The 22,249-nt window shown below is 42.2% G+C and overlaps 2 protein-coding genes and 1 long non-coding RNA gene across 5 annotated transcripts in view; 2 read left to right on the top strand and 1 right to left on the bottom strand.

Annotated features, from left to right (window-relative positions):
- Positions 1 to 15,337, top strand: part of LOC148112201 (vomeronasal type-2 receptor 26-like) — a 33,740-nt gene extending 18,403 nt beyond the window's left edge. The window contains exons 6-7 of the mRNA XM_087877594.1: positions 15,013 to 15,122; positions 15,269 to 15,337. Coding sequence (XP_087733720.1) covers positions 15,013 to 15,122; positions 15,269 to 15,337 — 179 coding nt within the window. The remainder of the gene's footprint in view (positions 1 to 15,012; positions 15,123 to 15,268) is intronic.
- On the top strand, positions 273 to 18,267 carry LOC117659381 (ATP-dependent chromatin remodeler CHD2-like). 3 transcript variants are annotated; one of them, XM_087877528.1, is made up of 9 exons: positions 273 to 1,442; positions 1,542 to 1,601; positions 2,449 to 2,558; positions 3,378 to 3,509; positions 3,747 to 3,880; positions 12,005 to 12,133; positions 12,450 to 12,625; positions 15,013 to 16,491; positions 17,297 to 18,267. In XM_087877528.1, exons 8-9 carry the CDS (start codon positions 16,178 to 16,180, stop codon positions 17,607 to 17,609), a joined length of 627 nt encoding a protein of 208 aa, XP_087733654.1. In that variant the 5' UTR covers positions 273 to 1,442; positions 1,542 to 1,601; positions 2,449 to 2,558; positions 3,378 to 3,509; positions 3,747 to 3,880; positions 12,005 to 12,133; positions 12,450 to 12,625; positions 15,013 to 16,177; the 3' UTR covers positions 17,610 to 18,267. The 3 variants fall into 3 exon arrangements, with proteins under 3 accessions (XP_087733654.1, XP_087733655.1, XP_087733656.1); XM_087877529.1 differs by having other exon boundaries at positions 1,242 to 1,442; positions 3,389 to 3,509; XM_087877530.1 differs by lacking the exon at positions 12,005 to 12,133 and having other exon boundaries at positions 1,242 to 1,442; positions 3,389 to 3,509.
- Positions 17,931 to 22,153, bottom strand: LOC117676019 (uncharacterized). The gene is made up of 4 exons (XR_015729679.1): positions 21,959 to 22,153; positions 21,540 to 21,656; positions 20,558 to 20,615; positions 17,931 to 19,887 (listed from the first exon to the last, which is right to left on the bottom strand). It is a non-coding gene; the product is annotated as an uncharacterized LOC117676019 (long non-coding RNA).
- Positions 22,154 to 22,249: the final 96 nt, after the last annotated feature.

Raw genomic sequence — 22,249 nt, 5'->3', positions numbered from 1 at the left:
AATATACAAAAATTTGGCCCACAAATTAAAACTAACACACACCCATTTAAAATTCATACATTTAGAACATTATATGCTGTTCTGGATATTGTCTCCCAAAACCTATATTCTGATTTTCCAAATAAAATGTTAATGCTATTACTAGCATTATTACTATTACTAATAATAGCTATTACTACCTATTATTATTCTAGCTGCCAATCATCACTATTTGGCAGGTAACTTCCTGAGATGATTAAATCCCCGTGAAAAATCTCAGAAAAGAGATAGAAAATATTTGTTCATGGGTCATACTAAATGCTATTAATCTTAATCGATGTGAGTAAAGTATGTTTGTCTTTTTAAAATAATTTATGTTTTCAATGTTGCAGGAAGAACAATCTCGACTTCCTGCAATAACATCTATAAAACAACAATGGAGATGCATTGAGAAATATAATGTTTAGTTGTAGTCAGTATACAAGACATTAACAATGACATTAACACTTGGAACATTGCATCCAGCTTTAGTGTTTTTAATCACTGTCAGTAAGTTTGTGTTTTTAAAATATGGTATTTTGTCAGTGTTGCAGGAAGAACAATCGAGACTTTCTCCTATGACATCTACAAAAGAAGAATGGAGACATATAATATATAGTTGTAGTCAGTATATAAGACATTAACATGAAGATAAATACAACTCCTTTTGGTTAGGTTATCTTTATTTCCAGGGGTGGGCTTCAAAAATCTTTAGCAAGGGGTTCTCAGCAAGTTGCTGGGTGGGCGTGGCAGCCCACCCCTGTTTATTTCTTTGCAAATTAAATTAGAGACCATCCTTAAGATTCTAAAATGGAAAATACATTTTTAAAAGAGACGTGTTGCACCTTCCCCAATATTTTTGTTATTTATCATTGCTAAGGCATGTACCAGTTGGGCATCCTCTTTTGTATAGGCATCTGCCTCAGCTTTTTTGGAGAGAATAACAAAGTCATGTGGTTGCTAGCACTCATTCTGAGAGTTGTTGGAGCCACTAACGACCACATGACTACAAGGAATATATATTTTTCCATCCTCCTCCTACTCAGTCAGAACTGAAGAAGCTTCTTGAGACGTGAAATGTCTTCATGGAAAAAACAAAGTCCAGTTATCTTTTGAAAAAGCACCTTTGGGATAACCATGACCTGGATGACTGAGAATCTCCATAGACAATAAATTTTATTACTAGTGTTAAGAAAATAATGATTCAGTCAATGATCTTTTGTTTTTTTCCTTCAATCCCCAGGAAAAGGTGCCTCAGGGTGTCACTGGAGCAGCCATTTATTTTTTACAACATCAGCCAGTCAGGATGTTGAGGAGGCACCCATCTCTGCTGCAAACAAACTACCATTAACAACATGTTAACCAGCATGGATGAGTCAAAAAGGATGTTGGACATCCTTCTTTGCTCAACAATGTGATGGTTGGTAAGTGTTTGAATTAATTAGGTTGCCAGTTTTTCTTTATTTTTCCATTATAAAGATTTATTATTATTGTTGTTGTTGTTGTTGTTGTTTAATTTTTAGGTGGGGTCCTTATAGAAAAACCAGGTGGCCACAATCGGGACAACTTGGAGGCTACAAGAAGTGAGTGGACCAAGGACTTGTCCAAAAGAAACTAGTCCTAGTTGAAAGGAGAGGAATTGGGTTCTCTTGAGGTTACCTGGTATCTTTTGCTGGTTTGCATTTCTTGCTTTGGGTTTTTGGGTGGGGATGGTTGGCCTTGGAAGCTAAAAGGAAAGAAAACAGAGAGCTTGCTAATTTTAATTTTAATTCGGTTGCTGAGTTTTATTACTTTTTGTTTCCTGCTAATTTATTCAATAATTGTCCTAAAGAATCATTCTGATTAGAGGAACTGGAGGGCAAATACATTCAGCATATTATGTGTTTTTCTCAATATTAAGTTTTCTCTCTGAAAACCTATATTCTGCTTTTTCCAAATAAAATGTTAATGCTGTTACTTTATCTTCTAGCTGCCAATCATCACAATTTGGTGATGACTGGCAATTTCCTAAAAAGAATGAAACTCCATGGAAAAATCTCCCAAAAAGAGAGAGTGAGAAAGAAAGCATTCATTTTTATCTGTGTTTGACCTCAGTTGCCATTATAGGTTTTTGTTCTCTGCTTTATTTTTGAGATATATATTTTACTTTAGTATCACAGTTAGGGCATCAGGCTAGAAAGCAGGAGACCTGGAATTCTCATCCTATTTTAGGCACAAAGCCCAAATTCTTTGATACCACCTTACTACTCACCAGGAAAGTGACAAATCTGTTAAGATAACCCCGAGATACCTGTTTGTCTGGCAACAGTGGGCTAAACAATGATGAAAATGAAGTAGTTGGTAGGGGCAAAAACTACTTACAAAAGCTGAACATTTCAGTGTGTTTAATAGCATATTTTATTAATCCTTATGATTTCAATTGCTTTTCAGCTGTCTACACGACTGCCAAATTCCCAGGCATCCAAAGAATCTTATGGTACATGTGGTCCAATCAGGAAAACGCAGGGCGTAAATTACATTTCATGAAATTTCCTGCATAGGTAAGCAATCTGTTATCTGAATAATCTTTTGAGTGTGCATTACCAGGAAATACAAAAAAAATAGCTCTCATATTCATGGGGTCAATTCTTTTTTTGTGACCTGTTTCCAGATTAAATTTTAGCTACTGATCTGGGTATTGCTTGTATAAGGTACTTACACAATTATTTGTCACATTATCATTTTCACATAAGAACGAATCAGGCTGAGGGATCAATTCTCTCATACAACTATTTCCCTTTCAAAAAATCCATTTTTGTTTTAATCAGGTGGGGATATAGCCTGAAATATATTTCATGTCATCATAAGAGATAAAGAAGCCCAATATGAGTAGGGGATGTAGTGGGGTAGGTGGGTTATATTCCTCCTTTGTAATGTAGTTTGACTTCTCAAGAATTATTTGACAAAAAGAAGGCTAGAAAAAGAATTAATGTTATGCACCAGAATTTTAATTAAATCTTGGCATAGTTAAAAGTGCCTTGTGTGGTGTCCTTTCTTATTGGAAAGATGTACTGTACTTTCAATTGCCCAGAGATCTCCCTTTTTGTGTCAATTCCTTCCCTCCATCAAGTACCAAAGTTTACCTTGTGATAATCTCTTATAATCGGATAACTAGATTAAATCCAAGAAAAACTGAATCATTTAATACCCCAGGAGTTATAAGGAAACTCTTTAATTAATTGCCCAAAATGCAAGACTATGTATAACAAACAAAATACGAGGTATTTTTAATTAGTTTTAATTTTAAACAAGTCTGATGATTGAAGTAAAAAAGAGCCTAAGGGGGCTAATTTTAATCTCGTCTTGATATTTTACAAAAGAAATGTTTTAGATGAGCAGATAGACCAGCTCAGAAAGGAGAATCAAGATCTGAGTTGCAGGGTTCAAAAACAAGATGGGGAGCAAGCAGAAGTTCTGAGAGAAAATAACAATACTAAAGAAGAACTTAAAAGGTGAGAAATTTTAGACAGAAATCCTGACTTTTTCTTTCACCTCAAATTAATTTATTAGAGCTGAGGCCAGATATAAACAAGATACAGAATAAAAGAGGTATTACCTTCGTGTGTGTGTGTGTGTGTGTGTAGGAGAAAAGCAATAAATGGGAGTATAAACATAATTAAGGGTGTAGTTATGCTTGATGCTTCAAGTAAAATTAAGATGGCTAATTTTTCTCTGTTCTTAATTTACAGAAGACAACAGAAATTTCAAGACTGTTATAAAAAGACAAGCTCCAACTGAAGAACAAGGAGCTTATGCAGAAAAATGCCCACCTAATTGGAGAAAAGGAAGCGCTCTGGAAAAATTTTCAAGAAAAACTAAGCAGGTGAAAACTCAAATAGCAGCTCTGAATTTCCCTTCCACAATGTCATATTAAATTCTGGTAGGTAAGAGAAAAAGGAAAAACAGTTTTAAGATGTGCAATGTCAGAAAAATAATTTGGGGTTCCAAATTGAGCTGGGGATGCAGAAAAATAAATAAAAATGAAATCCAGACAGCTGTGAGGAAAGGACAATAATTCATTCCCAATAGCAGAGAGGTTTGCCTATGGGAGCAGCTGCAGAGAAATGATTTTTTAAAGAATTTTATTTATTCATTTCCTACTAAAATATTGGACATAGTGCAACCTTCCTGGTGTTATCTCCACCATACCCACTAAAATAAACAAACATCATATATACTCTTCATACATTACTCATTATATACAATTATTCTGCCCAATGTGCTCATTTATATTTACATAAATTACATCACATTTCAGGTCTACAAATCCTGATTATTTCCTGTTCCATCTCCCACCTCTCAGTTCCAACCATTGGTAAAATCTATTCCATATATCATGATGTTCTGTCTCTCCTTTGTTTTTTAATTCTAATGTCAATTTATCCATTTCTGCGCAAGCCAATATTTTCTTTATTATCTCCCTTTCTAAAGGTATATTTTCACTTTTCCATTGTTGAACGTATACCATTCTCGCTGCTGTTATAATCTGTACTATTAAATATGTTGACCCTTTACTGTGGCCCTCTGTTAAGATTCCTAATAAAAATAATTTTGGTTTAAATTCTTATCTTTGTCCAACCATTTTTTCTAACCACATCTGAATCCATCGCCAAAATTATTTTGCTTTTTTGCATGTTCACCACATGTCGTAATATGTGCCTAGTACTTGATTGCATTTCCAACATTTCAGGGATATATTACTAAACATTTTAGCCAATCTTGCTGGAGGAAGATGCCACCTATAAAACATTTTATATAAATTCTCCTTGTATGATGTGGCCAGTGTTAATTTCCTATTTCTTTCCCACAGTTTTTGCCACTTTTCTAATTCAATATTATACCCAAAATTTTTAGGCCATACTACCATTGTCTCTTTGACTTGTTCTTCCTCCATTTTATAATCTAGTAAATATTTATAAATTACCTTTATCAATTTCTCATCCATCCCCAATAATAATTTATCTAGTGTCGTAATTCTCTATTAATACCTCACATTTTCATATCCTTCGTATAGCATGATTGAATTTGTAGGTATGACCACCACTCCAATTCCACCCCTTGTTTTAATTCTAGTCTAGTTTTCAGTTCCCCTTTTTTGTTTAGTATATCCTTGTATGAGATGATTTTTCCCAAGTTGATGAGTTTTGGGAGTACCAGTACTTCTAAGGTAGAGAGCCAGACCGGTATTTTCATATAATTTTATTGTTTGATTTTGTTCCATATCACCAGTAGAGCATGTCGTATATGGTGTCTTTGGAAATATTGATGTGCCATGTGTCTTCCCTATCAAAGAAATGCATGCCACCCTAGTTGAATATCATGGCCCTCTAGTGTTAGTAATCTCTTATTCCTTAAAGTTATCCATTCTTTAACCCAAGTAATTATTGCAGCTTGATAGTACAATTCCCAATTGGGCAAACCAAACCTTCCTCTTTCTTTTGATTCTTGCAGTAATTTCAATTTGATTCTTGGTTTCTTTCCTTGCCATATAAATTTCAACATTATTTTATTCAAACTTCCAAAATATTTTTTCTCTAATTTTATAGGTATGTTTTGAAATAAAAAAAATATCTTTGGCAAAATATTCATTTTTATTGCTGCTATTCTGCTCATAAAGGAGAGTTGCAAATTCTTCCATCTCTCCAGGTCTACCTTTATTTGGTTTGTTAGTTTAGAATAATTTTCCTCCTTAATCGTTATATACCTTGCAGTTAAGTAGATTCCTAGGTATTTCACTTTCTTCACTAACTGGATGCTTATTCCCCTAGTCAAATTGTTTTTCTGTATATTTGTCATATTCTTGGCTATCATTTAAGTTTTTTCCTTATTTACTTTTAATCCATCTACTCCATATTCCTCCAATACCTCCATAAGCCTCAGGCCCAATTGCAGTGGTTCCTCTAGGACCGTGATGGCAAACCTATGGCACGTGTGCCACAGGTGGCACGCATAGCCATATCAGAGAGCACGCGAGCTCATCTCCGACATGCATGCGTGCACTGGCCAGCTGATTTTTGGGCAGGGAAACGGGGGTGGGGAAAGCCCGTTTTTCTTTCTCACCTGGTTCCAGATCCTCTCTCTGAGTCTAGGGAGGGCGAAAACAGCCTTCCCCACCCCCTTCGGAGGCCCCGTTTCCCAACTTCCGGTTGGACAGGAAGTGACGTTTTTTGCTGTCCCCAGCCTCCAGACTCCTAGAGATGCTCCTCTGGGGGGGTGGGGAAGGCTATTTTCACCCTCCCTAGACTCAGAGAGAGGATCTGGAGCCAGGTGAGAAAGAAAAACGGGCCTACAGGGCCATCACATGCCAGGAGGGGGGGGTCACGTGCGCATGGGCGGGGCACATAGAATTGTGGGTATGGGCACATGAACTTTTTTAAAAAGATAGGAAATCTTTTTCAATACAGTTGGGAGGGTTCATTTTTCTGATACTTCTTATTTATGATAAATAAAAGAATACCTGCAGAACTTTCTATAAATCTTTATTTTCACATTTTTTTGCATACATCAGAGCCTTCCCCAGACTCCAGAACTCGGCCAAGTTCCTCCCCAACCTCCTTTAAATTTCCTTTAGTGTTGACTGATTGGGTCTCCTTGAAGTCCAAGGGACCCTCAAGAATCTTCTCTAGCACCACAGTTGAAAGCATCAGTTCTTCAGCACACAGCCTTCCTTACGGTCCAACTCTCACAGCCATACATTACTACGAGCTCAAGCAGGAGAACCTATACCATTTTAGATAAGTGACTGTCTAGACCAGGGCTGTCATGGTGGTGTCACGTGATGTATCGGGACTTCTCCCCCTTCGCTAAACTGGGTGTGGGCGTGGCCAGCATGTGACGCATCTGGCCCACGGGCCAGGAGTTTGACACCCCTGGTCTAGACTCTTCTTAAAAACCTCCAGTGATGGAATATCCATGACTTCTGGAGGCAAGCTGTTCCACTGGTTAATTGTCCTCCCTGTTAGGAAGTTTCTCCTTAATTCCAGGTTGCTTCTCTCCTTGATTAGTTTCCATCCATTGCTTCTTGTCCTGCCCTCGGGTGCTTTGGAAAATAATTTGACCCCCTCTTCTTTGTGGCAGCTCCTCAAATACTGGAATACTGCTATCATGTCCCCCCCTAATTCTTCTTTTCTTTAGACTAGCCAAACCTAAATCCTGCAACTGTTTTTCCTATGTTTTAGTCTTCAGGCCTTTAATCGTCTTAGTTGACTTTCTCTGAACTTTTTCCAAAGTCTCAGCATCTTTTTTGTAATGTGGCCAAAACTGGATGCACTATTCCAGGTGTGGCCTTATTAGGGTTTTATAAAGCGGTATCTTCACCTGATCTTGATTCTATGCCTCTGTTTATACAACCCCGGATTGTATTAGCTTTTTTGGCTGCTGTTGCACACTGCTGGCTCATATTCAAGTGATCATCCACTAGGACTCCAAGGTCCCTCTCGCAGTTACTGTTTTACTTGTAATGGTTTTAATGGCTGTCAAGTCTCTTCTTGAAAGCCTCCAGTGATGGAGCACCCATAACTTCTGGAGACAAGTCATTTCAATGATCCATTGTTCTGTCAGGAAATTTCTCCTTAGTTCTAGGTTGGTTCTCTCCTTGATTAGTTTCCATTTGTTGCTTCTTGTTCTGCTTTCAGCTGTTCTCCAAGTGGATCTGTTGCCAACTTGATCCTTCAGATCTTCCAGGGCTGCATCATCCATCTTTGTAGAAAAGACACCATTGTAGCTGAGTCCATCCACTTTCTAGGGGTTGTCTTCTCCTTCTTCTATCCTTCCTAGCCTTGTAGACTTCCCAGAGAGTGAGGTCACACCTGCTACTACCTTGAAAGTCCCTCACTTCCTGCACCCAGGGCCGGATTTAGATGAAAAGAGGCCCTAGGCTATTCCACTTATGAGGCCCTTTCACCAGTGGTGGGATTCAATTTTTTTAACAACAGGTTTTGTGGGCGTGGCTTAGTTGGGGGTGTGGCTTCACAATCATGTGACTGGGTGGGCGTGGCTAGCTGGTCACGTGACTAGGCTTGGGTAGCTCGTCATGTGACCGGGTGGGCGTGGCTATGTGCATAGGGACTACTCAGGGAGCTGAAAAAAGTCATTTCTGACTGGGCCTCGCACTTTTGACCGGTCCTCACACTTATGACCATCCTCACATTTATGCCCGTGTAGCTTTCTTAACAACCATGTCACTCATTTCACAACTGCTTCTCTTCACCATGGTGACAAGATAGGGCAAAAAACGTAAAATGTGAGGACAGTCGTAAGTTCGAGGACTGGTCAAAAGTGCGAGGACCAGTCAAAAATAACTTTTTCAGCCCTCTGAGTAGTCCATATGCATAAAAGGATACAGCAATAGAGAGGGATGAAGGAAGGGAAGGGAAATTAGAGTAGGAGTGACGGTTAAGAGAGGGAGGAAGAGAGGAGGAGAAGGAGAAAGGAAGAGGAAGTAGGGAGGAGAAGAAGAGGGAGAGGAAGAGAAAGTAAGAAGGAAAGAAAAGAGAGAGGTGGTAGGTTTGAGGAGAAAGATTGCTGTATAATAAAAAAGATGAAAGGGAAGAAAGCCAACCCCAAACAAATATAAAGATATTAAGATAAAGAATGAATTGTTAAACTTTAAAGAATAAAAGAGAACAAATATGAATAAATAACAATAATTAGAAACACACATACAAACATACAATGTATTTTCTTTGAACAGAGTATTTGGCCGGTTCACAAATTTAAACAGTGTTTAGTCATTTCAATTAAATATACAATTTCTATATTTCCTTTTTGCCATATTTATTCCTCATCTATTTTTGTAAAAAACCAATATTACCCTTCATCCTCATCTCTAATCTTAATCAAATTCAATTTTTCCCTTCTATTCTATATTATACCCCTTCCCATTGTCATCTATTTTTATATCCATCCTCACATTGGTTAATTATGTAATATTAGTTGTTTAATATAAATTCAACATTTTAATATAAATCAATTAGTTATATAACTACCTTTTTGTATATTAATCAATATGAACATGAATATTCCAATTATTTCCATGCAATCCAATTTCTTACAAATCAATTAATTATATTTACCAATAATAATAAACCAAATAATTTCCCCCATATATTCCTCCAAACCACAACTTAACCATTTCTGCTTTCAGAAATATACAATTAAATGGTATCTCAATTATTACAATTCCCTAGTTAAATAGAGCTTTTTTTCTTTTGTGTTTTAAAATCCTGAACTCTCCTCTTTTCCCCTATTGTTTGCACCTACCTTTTTTGGTGAGGAAAAAGAAAAGAATTCTGCCTGCCTAATTTTCCAACCTTGCAGCAACAGCAAAGCAGTTTCAGTTTCGTTTCTCAGCATAAATGGGAAAAAAATCAACACTCTTTGCACGGAAGCAGAAGAGCCCTGAGCAAAACAGCTGAGACAAATCAGCTGAGAGCCGGGAGGCCAATTAGCCTATGCTGAAGCTCCGTGGGCCAATAAAATTACAAAAAAAACATCGAACCCTTTGTTAAATTGCTGGCTCCCCCGCCCCTCACCCACCAGTATTTATTGGCAATAAATAGTGGTGCGGAGGGGCGGGGCAAGCCAGCAATTTAACAAAGGGTTCGGCTGCACCACTGGCTCTAGGGCGGCCCTTTGAAGCCCCGCGGCAAGAATTTGAAGTTTTTTTTCCTCTAGCCATCGGAGGCAGCAATAGATTGGGAGTGGGCGGGGTAAGCGAACGGCCGGCAATCCAACAGAATAGAGAGTGAGGGTGAGTGAAGGCGTGGAAGCTGCTTTCTCCATCCTGCTCTCTTGCGTCCGGAGCCGGTGGGGAAGCACGTGGCAGCCCACGTGGATCCCAGGCAGCGGAACTCAGGCTAGGGAAGGGGTGGGCAATTGTGGCTCTTTTACAACCTGTGGACTTCAACTCCCAGAATTCCTGAGACAGCCAAGCTGTCTCAGGAATTCTGGAAGTTGAAGTCCACAGGTTGTAAAAGAGCCACAATTGCCTACCCCTGGCTACGGTAGGCTGGCGCCGCACGGGTGGAAGGCGAGGGGCGGGCGAGCCAGCAATTTAACAAAGGGTTCGGCCGAACCCCCTAGAACCCCCAGAATCCCACCACTGTGTAGGCCCCTCTTGATCTTGAGGCCCTAGGCTGAAGCCTAGTTAGCCTATAGGAAAATCCGGCCCTGCCTGCACCCCATCTCTTACCTCAAAGGGGTGCTGTAAAAGGTAGCCCAGATCTCGAATGCTGAAACTTTTTATCAGAGGGTGCTGTTTTTTCATGCATTCCAGGAGTATCTCTAAAATGTTTTGCGTTGGGAAGAAGCGTCCAACCTCTGGGTGATAAAGAAGCTGAGGAACAAGAGTCAAGATACAGATAATTAGCAAAGCAAAGAACTTTCTTGAGAGCCTCTACTAAGAGATGCCACTTTCAGCCATTAAGGGGAGAGAAAAAGAAAATACAGTCCTCGTTTAGTGACTGCTGAAAGTCACAACGGCACTGACAAAAGGGACACGCCCATTTTTCAGACTTATGACCATTGTAGCAGCCTCACGCTCATGGGATCAAAATGTGGGAACTTGCCGGTTCATATTTATGACGGTCACAGTATTTCCAGGTTACGTGATCTCTTTTGTGACCGTCTGATAAACCAAGTCAATGGGGAAACCAGATTCACTTAACAACTGCATTACTAACTTAACAGCTGCAGCGTTTTACTTAACAACTGTGGCAAGGAAGGTCATACAATGGGGCAAAACTTGCTTAAGAACTGTCTTGCTTAGCAACAGAAATTTGGGGCTCAGTTGTGGTCGTAAATCGAGGACAATCTGTACAAGGAAATCACTAAAAGATCTGGTTCGTCCTAAGAATATGACCACGGCATTGGCTTAAGGACTGTCGCATTCACTTAGTGACCACTGGAGGTTCTGTGATGGTCATATGTCGAAGACTACAGTATGACAAATGTTAGTGTAAATGATAATTCTAAGAATAAGAAAATGCCTATAATACAATACTAATATAGGAATTTGGAGTCATTGAGCCTTCCTGCCTTCCCTCCTTCCTTAGGAAGGATAGGATAGGATAGGATAGGATTAAAACCAAAGAAATTGGTATTGAGTATTTGGATTATAAAATTGAGTAGTAAGATTTGAAAAAATAAGATGAAGAAAAAAATACAACATCTATCATCAACATCAACAATCCCCTGTCCTCCATCCTCTTTCCACGCTTTAGCTGTCCCTCACACTGCCTGTAGGGGGCAGTCTACAGTCCGGTCTTTCAGTCCCAGCTGACCTCCACAGGCAGCGAGCAGGACAACTAAAACGGGCAAAGCCCCCCCCCCCCCCGCGTCCTCCATTGGGTGGCCTCCTTTTTCTGAGGGGATTCCTCCCTCCCTCCATTTTAAGGGGAAGAAAAACTGCAGGGAATATTTTCTCTGCTCTCCAGCCGGGACTCACGGAGGGATCCCCAAAGGGGATGAGGGAGGTTGGGGGGCAGAGGGGGCTGGGGAGGAAGACTAGGGCAGAGGCTAATGAAAAAATTATATGAATGCTGTTCATCTTTTCTGCATTTTCCACTTAAAATGATAAACTGGGATGATCCTTCTGCCTGAGGGCGCCCCAAGATCATCCAACCCTCATTAAATTAAAGCAGCATAAATGAAGAAGGGAAAGAAAAATGACTGTGTGATGCTTTAGGACAAACACACCCCAAATATACACGTAGGAGGTGAATATAGTCAGGATAGTTAAAGGCCTCAACCTTTTTTTCCTGCTGTTTGGGGAGAAAATGGAAGGACTTTCTATCCATCCCATCCCTTCTTATCCCAGACTGAACCCTCTTTAATCCATTCTTTATTTGAAGAAAAATACTGGAATAAGGCCTGATTACCACACTGAAAATCAATCAGGCCTTAGATGTTTCCCATTAAGTATTTTTTGAAACATTTTCCATTCCAGAGATGGATCCAAATGAGCTGCTGTGGCCATTCAGTGATGAGAACCCAAAAAACGTCCTTGGAAAATGACTTTGTTCGTCCTTGGGGTCTATTTATTGGTTGGCCTCTGAGTTTTTCTCCACCAGTGCAGGTATGTTGCTCCTGTTCAAGGGAGTGGCGTCACCACAACCTGGGGAGCCCTGGGGCACTGAAAGCCCCCCAAAATGTTGGTGGGACTAACAGGAGAAAGGATAGAAATCCCTCAGGGCTGGAAGGGACCTTGGAGGTCCTCTAGTCCAACCTGCTGCCCAAGGAGTCTGTTTTATCATCCTGGATTAATGGTTGCCCAATTTTTCCTTGAAAACCTCCAATTAATGGAGCCCCCAGTAAGAATAAGCCTTATTATGACTGTTAAGAAAATAATGCACCAGTCAAATTTAATCCTCTTTTCCTTTTTCAATCCCCAGAGAAAGGGCCTTGAGGATGTCACCGGAGCAGCCGTCTCTCTCTGGCTACAACAGCCGGTCAGATGATGTCAAGGCGGCCCCCATCCCTGCGGCAACCTCTCAATCCCAACATCACCATCACGGATGACAGAAGAAGGATGTCGGATGTTCTTCCTTGGTCTATAATGTGAGGGTTGGTAAGTGTTTGAACTAATGTGGTTCTCTGTTTTTCTTTATTTTCCATTTTAAAGATATTATATTATTATACACTTTATTCATTAAACATGAAACTCAGTCAATTGAACTTTCAAAAATGCATCACAATTACCATGGACTGGTGCTAATGGTTGGTACGGGTTGCTGCCAGCGTGCTAGGTATCAACCAAGTACCTTCTTAAGATGGTACGATGTTCTGAGTAGTGCAGCTTTTTGCAGTTCCGCTGGTGTTATTGCAGGAAGCTGCAATTTGTTGATGTAGCTTATAAAATTCTTGGACATGGTACCAAGTGCCCTGATGACAATGGGTATCACTGTTACATGTTTCATCCATAAATGCCTAGTTTCAATGGCCAGTCCATCTCACTGCCTGCGGAGGCCAGGTGTGACTTAAAGGCCAGACCACAGACTGCCCCCTACAGGCAGTGAGAGGGACAGCTAAAGCTGGCACAGGCCCCGCAGTGGCCTCCATTTCTTAGAACTCGGGGTTCCTCAGGGAAGCCTTTTGGCTGCCTAGTGAAGCCTTTTCCGGAGTCCGACTAGCTTCAGCTAAGCCCCAGCAGGACGGAGGGGTGGGATGTGTGTGTGGAGGCTTCTCTGGGCCCAGGTGTTTCTCTCCTTTGCTCCTAGATGGGGTTGCTGCCTCAGAGCTCCATGCCCTCCCGTGTGTGCTCGTGTGGAGAACCCTTTGCTGCCTTTGGGGGAGAGAGAGAGAGGAGAGACCGTTTCCTCTGCTGTGGAACCTCTTCGCCTCCCGAAAATAGGAGCCCTCAGGGGATTTAGGCCAGGCACAAAGGGGGTCATCGGGAGGGGGGAGTTCAGGCCCTTTTCTTGGGGTACATAAAAAGACTTATTATCCACCAAGATGCTCTTTCACAGCTCAAGCTGCTCAACAAGGTGGGGGAAATATTGGTTTCTTTTCTCTACTTTGGAAAGCTGTAGGGCCCATTTCAAGTGGGCTAAGCCTAGTTCCCCGAAATGGTTGACTTTCAAAGGGAAAAGAACATTGGGAGTAGAACACATTATGTCTTCTTAGACTGCTGGAAAGGTTTCAATACTATTGCCCAAGGTGTCTTATTGATTGATTGATTGATTGATTGATTGATTGATTGAATTTATATTGCTGCCTATTCACCCATGGCGACTCAAGGCATCTTACAGAATATAAAACCAATTATATACTATAATTTGGAGCATTTTTAAAAGATGATTTAGCTACGTCCAACTTGGGATGCTATGTGATCGTTATTTTAGGATCTGATTCCTGGTGTTGGACTGTGAAGGGAGCAGGATGATGGACATGGTCTTGGATTTGGCAGGAAGGATGACAAAGAACTGTGGTCCCCACAATACAAAAGTAGATGCTGATGCCCTGAAAAGTGAGCAGGGAAGAGCAACAAAGAGGATAATGGATCTGGAGGCTAAATCATGTCATGAGCCACTAACTGGGTCTGGGTATGTTTAGCTTAATGGAGAGAAAGCTCAGGGGAGACACGATAGTATCTTGCAATATTGGAAAGGCTGTCAAGGGAAAAGGGTGCTGATTTATCCTCCATAGCATCTGAAACAATGGTTGGAAGCTCCTCAGAGGGAGATCTAATAGAAGGAGGAGTTTCCTGACAGGGAGAACAATTTTTTTTTAAAATTTGATTTATATGCTGCTTTTCTCCGGAGACTCAGGGCGGCTTACAATACGTTAAGCAATAGCCTTCATACTTTTGTATATTTTATACAAAGTCAGCTTATTGCCCCCACAAACTGGGTCCTCAATTTACCCACCTTAGAAAGGATGGAAGGCTGAGTCGACCTTGAGCCTGGTGAGAATTGAATTCGCAGTAATTGCAGGCAGCTGGATGTTAAATGCTGCCTTAGGAGGCATTAGCCTCCTACGCCACTCAGGCTCCTCATTAACTAATGGAGTAGCTGGTTGAGTTGTGAGCGCTCCCGTTACTTGCCTCAGCTCCTCTGCCCACCTGGCAGTTCAAAAGCATGCAAATGTGAGTAGATGAATAAGCACCACTTTGGTGGGAAGGTAACAGCATTCCATGGGCCCTGGGGGTATAGCCATGCTGGCCACTTGACCACGGAAATTGTTTTCGGACAATGCTGGCTCCCTCGGCCAAAAAGGGGGATGGGCACCATCCTCTAGAGTCGGCCATGACTGGACAGAGTAAATCTTCACTTTTACTTCATTATCCTAAACATGGAGAACCCTGTTTGAAGGGGCAAAGAAATCAGCTGGAAATTCCAGGCACCCTGGTGGTGGTGGGTTTTTTTTCCTTTTTTTCTTCCATTTCCTTATTGACATAGCTGTGACTTTCCATCCTGTGCTGTTTCATGAGGGATGCTATCTCTTGTCTTTTCACAGCCCAAAGGCGCCGAAGCCAAACTCGGAAACAAAGAGAAGAAATTGCTGGGTCAGGTCCTGTCCACATTACGGCAGGAACTGAGCCTGTCCCCATCGAAGAAGAGGAAGAGGTTGTCTCAGTCGGGGTCTCCCTTTCCTCCACTTTTCTTCTGATGTGCGACTAATGCGGACCTTTGCTTTTTTTCTCCCAAGTACTGTTGGCCTTTTGAGTTTTCCTAGTTTTCCTTTCTGTCTTTCCTGTCTTTCTGCTTGGCAGGAACAGAAGAAGAAGGAAGAGGCAAAGAGTGGCAAGCGGCTTCGTCCAGAAAGTCCTGGGCCCAGTTGAGATATTCCAATGTTTCCTGTCCCCATGGCCCTCATGCTTATGAGCACCCATCTCCTCACCCTTCCCAGATGCATGGACATCCACGGGAGAACCACCACCAACCAAATAGAAGGCATTGCATCCAGCAGTGAGAGATTATTAGCCTGTCCCAGCTTGGCCATTTAGGAAAGACAGATTCTCATCTCCATTTACAGTCGAGTTGCATTTAGTAAAAGGTAGGCTTTTACTAAAGCCAAGTGGTTACAGCGTAAGCAAAGCTAGATCTGAGGATTCCTGCCTAAACCCGGTAATTTTCCCTTTCTTCACCCTCATCTTCTTGTTAGTGTCCAATGTGGGTCAAATTAGTTGTTTTGGTTACAATTCCCCAAGTTTGGTGCCTCTTTGGTGGGCATTCACATTCCTTTCCCATGCCTGTGTCCTTGGATCGTTCAACCGTTGTCTCTGGTTGGCACTTCTGGTTCCTGTCATCCCCCTGTCCCTGTATTACCCCCATCTCCCCTCCCCATACTTTATGGCAGGCTGCCATCAAAGTGAAGCAGGGCTGAAGCGGTGTGATGGCAGCGCGAGATCTTCTTGAAGACCAGAGAAGCTCTTCCCTTCTTCCTGATGTCTGATCTAGCTTCCTGAGATGTGGGAAGGTGGCAATGCATGACCATCCTTGGTCCCCTTATTGGAACCACCTGGGCTACCTGGTTCAAGGGTCTCCCAGTTTATCTCTGGATGGGCTGTTCCTGCTATGGATACTTTGATGATTGTGTTATTGTTCCTCCTCCTTTTTCTTATTCTTTTAAAAAGAGATAATAAAAATCAAATGAAGAGTAAACAAAGGCAGAAGTACAGATGACAAAATCATTGTGGATAAAGTCCTTGGGCTTGAAAGGGTGCTACCTTCTTCCCCTTTCTTGTCATGCAGGACGAAGCAAATGGCAGAGGGACCGTAAATTTAACTACAGTGGCAATGCCAACCCAAATTGCAGCAGAAACTGTTATCACCCATATGAGTCATGCTGGCACAAGGACCACTATGTGGATTGTCAGGTGCCCAGAGACCAGTATCGGAGCTCAGGAAACTCAGGAAACTTCCAGCCCAGCAGCCTCTCTCGTAAACGCCCCTATGATCAGTACAACAGTGAGCGCAATTACCGGGACTACAGGTGAGGTGCTAAGCAGGCCGTTCAGGCAGGTCATGGGGATTCTGCAGGATTCAGCATTCCATAATAAAGGAACCTTGAAAGCCTGCTCTCCCTGCCCTCTTACTCCAACAAGGTCCAGAGGGTGTTACTTTGAGTCTCTTTGAATGTTACGAATGGTTGAGGGTATGAGTTAGGTATGTCTGGCCTATGGAAGAGAAGGAAATGATCCTTCTCCTTTTTTGTAGATCCAACCTACAAATGAGGAGAAGTTTCCTGACAGCAAAAGCAATTAAGCAGCCAAATAGCTTGTCTGCTGAGGTTGTGGGTGCTCCATCGGTAGAGGCTTTCAAAGATAGGCTGGACAACCATTTTACTGGGATGGTATGAGGCTTCTGCCTTGACCAGCGGGTTGGACTAGAAGACCTCCAAGGTCCCTTCCAACCCTATGATTCTGTGCTTTCTCACAGCCTCTCTTTCTCCGGGACAGAGTTGCTGTTCATTTTTTCATAACAATCTTGCATTTGTTCATCAGAGGACTCGAGTGCATCGCTGCACCCCTCAACCGTGTTCTAGATTTGTATTGCAAGCTTTGCCCCTTTTTGCAAGTGTGTGTGATATCATGACCCACAATACAAAGTGTGTTGGCTTGGGCTCTGCTGTTGTCCATCTTCTTTCCTTCCTTTAGTGTCCAAAACCTGCTGAACTGGGCTGACATTCCTGTTCTCTTCCATGCCTTTGTCACCAGAGGGAGTTAAGCATCCCAAGATATGGTCATTTTTGACTCTTCTGTTGAGCTGAATGTTTTGAGTTGTTCTTTCCCCTCCAGGTACTGTCATGAAGCCAAGAGACAAAGATTAGATGCATTCCGGCCCCAGAATGACCAACAAGATTTTCAGAGGATGTCTGACTATAGACCTCTCTTGGGTTATCATGGGCAAGGGCCATCTGACCTTTACTGGCATTTCCACCCAGACAAATCGGCTGATTACAAGCAACTCCTTCCCACTCCTCCCTCCCAGGTCCCTGACCCTCACTCTCCAGTTTCTCAGAAATCCCCACTTGATGCCAAGTCTCCCATCCAGCATCGTTCACCTCTGGATAGGCCCTTAGAGCAGAAGAACAATCCAGAGTATAACTGAAGTGGCTGGAAAACCTAGAGGCCCAGAAGCAGAGGCAAACGGAAAAAGCCAGTCCGGCTCGAGGAAACGCCAGTTTCAGGGCCATCAATGCTGGAACTAGAAAGCCTGACTAGAGTGCTGTAGAGCTTTGGGCTGTAAGAATTGAAAGTGAGTCAGAAGAACTGGATCCACCAAGGGGCCTAAATTTTAGCCCCAAATTTGCCTCCCATCAGTATACTGGCTGAACGTTGAGAGTGGCCTTCCCTGCACCAAGGGGCCTGTGGAGAACAAGGTCAAGTCTACCCCCTTCATTTTGGAATGAAGAGGTTGCATTTGTGTCCGTTTGATGCATTTATGAAGGTTTATTGGAAGATTGAAGGAGGAGATTCTGGCTGCTGTTTGGTTTCTACCAGTCATTCAGTTGCGATAACCCTACTTGATGCTGTTGCATTTCCCTACAAGATCCGGGGTAGAAGAACTTTGGTGCATAAAGTTATGGACTTAAAGAGAAAATGAAATTCCTGTGACTACATATAGTAATATTAATTTATATTTGTGACAAAGGAATCTGCCACTCTAAGTGATTTCCAATGTAAATATGTTGCTTATATATTCAATATTTTTTCTATGGTTCCTGTACTTTGGGATGTTGTACATTAAAAGTTGAGTTTTTCAGAAATTGGAATTTCCATCTTTTTTTCTTCTTCAATAGTTGTCCCCAAGGTTATTTAACTATGGTTTTCTTGTCTGAAATTGTGTTGAAAATATTGAAGAATTTATTAATTCATCTTAAAACCGCGATTCTAGATAGTAAAGACAAAATCTTTCTCAGTCATTCTTCACCTCCTTTTCTTCATATTGCTTGACATTTTCTGGATGTATTTTTTCTTTTTGCTTCTGACATCAAATCGATCTCTTCTCTGAAAAGTTTCCAGTACTCTGGAAAGTTTCCAGTACTCTGGAAAATCTCAATGCAGGAATTTGAAATTAGGCCAAAAGTTATATATGAGCTAGGTATCTTCCTCATCACAAATCTATTCTAACTGAAAGCTGATGACACATTTTTAAAAATTGTTATTGATCTTCGGTTTTCTGAGTTAGCAATGGCAGCAAAGTGAGCTGGCTTTTACAGTAAACTAGCCAATTCAACAAACACAACAAATGTGATCCAGTTCATGCCATTTTTTTCATTCTAAAGATTGCATGAACAGAAATTCAGGACTGTTATTAGGAAGAAAAATTTATTTGCATTTTTTAAAAAATCAACAAATAATTTACCGGATTTACATCACAACAGCCCATCCAATTTCCACACACATGAAATAAGCTGGAAAGGGAGGCAGTGTGTTTCTTATATGCTTTCCTCGTCATTCAGATTTTCATCCCCCAGGAGAAACCATTCTCTCTCTGCCTCAACCCTGAAAAGCCTCTGAGAACCAGGCAAGAGTACACTCCATTTTTGCATGACTTTTGGAGGTTCTGTACAGGATCATGATCAGAATACTAGACAAGCAATCCAAAGTCAAGGCCTTTTCCAAGCCCCCTGAAAACTCTTTGTCTTCCAATCATCTCCCTGATGGTTCTTTAGCAAGACCAGTGAATGCAGCCAAGGACCAAAAGCCTCCAGGAGAAAGGATGCAAGAGAAAGGGGGGCCGTATGCGTCTTTCTTGGATCATCAAGAGGGAAAAAGGCGCCAGAGGATGGAAATAGGAGCACGTGTTCCCATCTTCATCACCCAAGTCGGACTCTTTCACTAAGAATTGTGTAAACCAGGAATTGCCTGGGAGCTTCCCAAATATTTACAAGGAGGTTTTACTGACATATGCTGTCATCTGGACATCTTCTCTTCAACGAGGTTTTGGAGGTACTTTTTCGGGATTTAGGAAAATGGATAGTAGGACTTTTCCTCAAGAATTTCAGGGCTGCATAGCAGACTTTTGTGACCCTCATCCTTTCAAAAACAACTTCTGGGGAGATTTATGAGAAGAAGAGCTGGGTTGGGGGGCATTTGGCTGCCATGCGCCCTTGCCTCCTTATTGTAATGGAGCCCCGATGCATCCTAGCTCTGATGGCATGATCCATTTTCTGCAGGTCTTCCATTGTGGTCTTAAGTTGATGCACTTTCTCCTGGAGACAGCAATGTTGCTCTTTCATCCATCGATTGTCTTTCTGGAATTTCTGGGTCTGAAAGTCAAAGGAGTCTCTCAGTTCATCAACCTGGAGGTTGGGACCATCAGTGGTCGCTAAGAGATTGCCCAAGGATATTGACTGTATGACCATTTCTTCCTTCTTGCTGACCTGTTTGAAAAATGGAGAGACACAGTCACATCCTTTCTCAGTTCAGGGCCAATTTTGCTAACCGGCCTTCTCCATTCTGGCTTCATCCTAAAGTTTTGGAGTCCATCATTTTCTCTAGCATGAGATGCAGGAGGAGTAAAGAACCAACTATCTGCAGAGGAGTCTCCTGCGAAAGGATCCTTTAGATATAATCTATCCAGATCTGTTCTCAACTACAAAGCACCAGGTTCAAAATATGATATTTGAGGGTACATCAAGTGAAAACCAGCTCTCTGCAGATATTCCTAATGCTGGGAAAGGTGGAAAGGAAGAGAAGGAGAGGACAATTTGGGGTAAGGTTGGTGAATGGGTGAACTTTGGGGAGACCTGAAAATCCAGACTGGGGACAGATCATCCATCTACTTCTGTGGCCATTCAGAGTCCACACAGTTTCAATGCTGTCAGTCAATGCAGATCAAACTCCCTGGAGAAGTCTGCCATGCTGGCATGGATGAAGGAAAGAGAAGAGAACAAGCAGCTATAGTGGGGATGGGGCCAGGTTGGGAGACCTGAAAGGACCAAGTTGGGGACAAGTCTCCACTGAGAAAATTGATCAATGGGCTGCTAGGTGTCAACATTCAACTTGACATAGAATCAGTCAGTCAAATAGGCAGGCAGACAGTTGACTTACAAGGTCCCTTTCAGCTGTAGGCTTCTACTGTCTACTTCCTTTTCATTATCACCTTAACCTAAGAATAGGGAACAGATTAGAGTTAATACAATCAAATAACAATAGCTTAAAGCAGAGGTCAAACTCGATTTCATTGAGACAACCGGGGTGTATTTGACCTTGGGGACTGGATGGGTGTGGTCAGGTTGGGCGTGGCCAGCTCAACATTACTCATGTCAGGCTCCATTTTCGGCAGTGACGGCCTCCTGCAGCCAGGGGTGAAATTCAAAAATTTTCCCTACCGGTTCTGTGAGCGTGGCTTGGTGGGCGTGGCAGGGGAAGGATACTGCAAAATCTCCATTCCCACCCCATTCTGGGGCCAGCCAGAGGTGGTATTTGCCGTTTCTCTGAATTTCCGCTACCAGTTCTCCAGAGCCTGTCAGAACCTGCTGAATTTCACCCCTGCTATGCCAGCAAAAACAGAGTTCGGAAGGGTGGTGTGTGGCCCTCCCATACTTCGCTGGCAGAGGCATCGCTGTTTCCAGGGTGGCCCTGTGAGCCAGATCTAAGCACCCTGAAGGCCGGATCTGGCCTGCGGGTCTTGAATTTGACACCCCTGGCCTAAAGCAGTCATTAAATTACAGTATAACAACTGTGTAAAAAACACAAACTTGGCCCCTTTAAGACATGGATGGCCTTCAACTCCTAGAATTCTGCATGCTGGCTGGCTGGAGAATTCTGGGAGTTGAAGTCCCCCCATACTTAAAGGGGCCTAGTTTGATAAACACCAACATGATCCCTTAATACTGATCTCTCTTCAAACTATCCTGACTTCCCATTTAATTCTGAGTCCAACTCAAGGCAGATCATCGCTCAGAACCCTCCAAAGGAGTCAGTATTGTCTCTCCATCTATTTGGCCATCTTTGCACTGCTTTGGTGCTTCTGATAATAGGAAAAGGTGGTAACCAATTTGAATTAAGATAGACCCCCCCAAGTACTTACGAGTCCCATCTCAGCCACGAAAGTCAGGTGGGTGACCTCGAGCCCCTCCCTCTCTCAGCCTTCACAAGGTTGTTCTTGGGGGGAAGAAGGAATCTTAAATATGTTCACTCCCTTGAACTATTTAGAGAAATAATAAAGGTGGTGTGAAAATCCAAGTAATAAAAAATGAAAATAAATGAATACTCCAGTCACCAGGCCAAGTGTGTTATTGGGAAATAATTATATCTGGCCAACGGAATCAGAGTTTAGGTTAATTTCCCAAATCATTAAGCAGGTCAATCTCTAGCTTTGTGGTTGCAATGCCCATCCAACTGGGACATCCTGAAGCCATTTTTTTGGGCCCCTAAACCTTGCAGGTTTTTCCTAGCGCACGTCACCAGCCAGCCAGCCAGCCCCAGCCCCTTTCTGGAGACAAGAACCTTTGACATGGTGGATGAGGAGTTTGGTGACAGGTATGGAGGCTGCGGACATGGCAGGTATCAGCACATCTGTCATGTTTGGTTGAACCCCATTTTTCTAATCTCCCCTCCCCCCTTAATCCTGCCTTAAAGGGAAGGGTCTAGGTGAGGGAGACCCTGCGATGCCCCCAGTGCTGCCATCCAATCCAGCCACTTTCCAGGGATTTTGAGCAGAGCCTCCATTATGTGGTCCAGACTCCCCAAGGATGCTGGAGGTTGCCAAGGCAACCTCCAGCCAATGAGCTCAGGAGG

Source organism: Pantherophis guttatus, chromosome 12, assembly GCF_059756535.1.
Source record: "Pantherophis guttatus breed Tessera chromosome 12, ASM5975653v1, whole genome shotgun sequence".
In the NCBI taxonomy this organism is placed as follows: domain Eukaryota; kingdom Metazoa; phylum Chordata; class Lepidosauria; order Squamata; family Colubridae; genus Pantherophis; species Pantherophis guttatus.
Note: the sequence above shows the minus strand (reverse complement) of the source record. Positions and strands in the feature narration are given on the sequence as shown.

Bases quoted from the DNA above. Each gene is read 5' to 3' on its own strand.
- LOC117659381 (XM_087877528.1), top strand. From the start codon at position 16,178: ATGACAAAATCATTGTGGATAAAGTCCTTGGGCTTGAAAGGGTGCTAC. The intron at 16,492-17,296 runs GTGAGGTGCTAA...TTTCCCCTCCAG, and splicing joins CGCAATTACCGGGACTACAG to GTACTGTCATGAAGCCAAGA.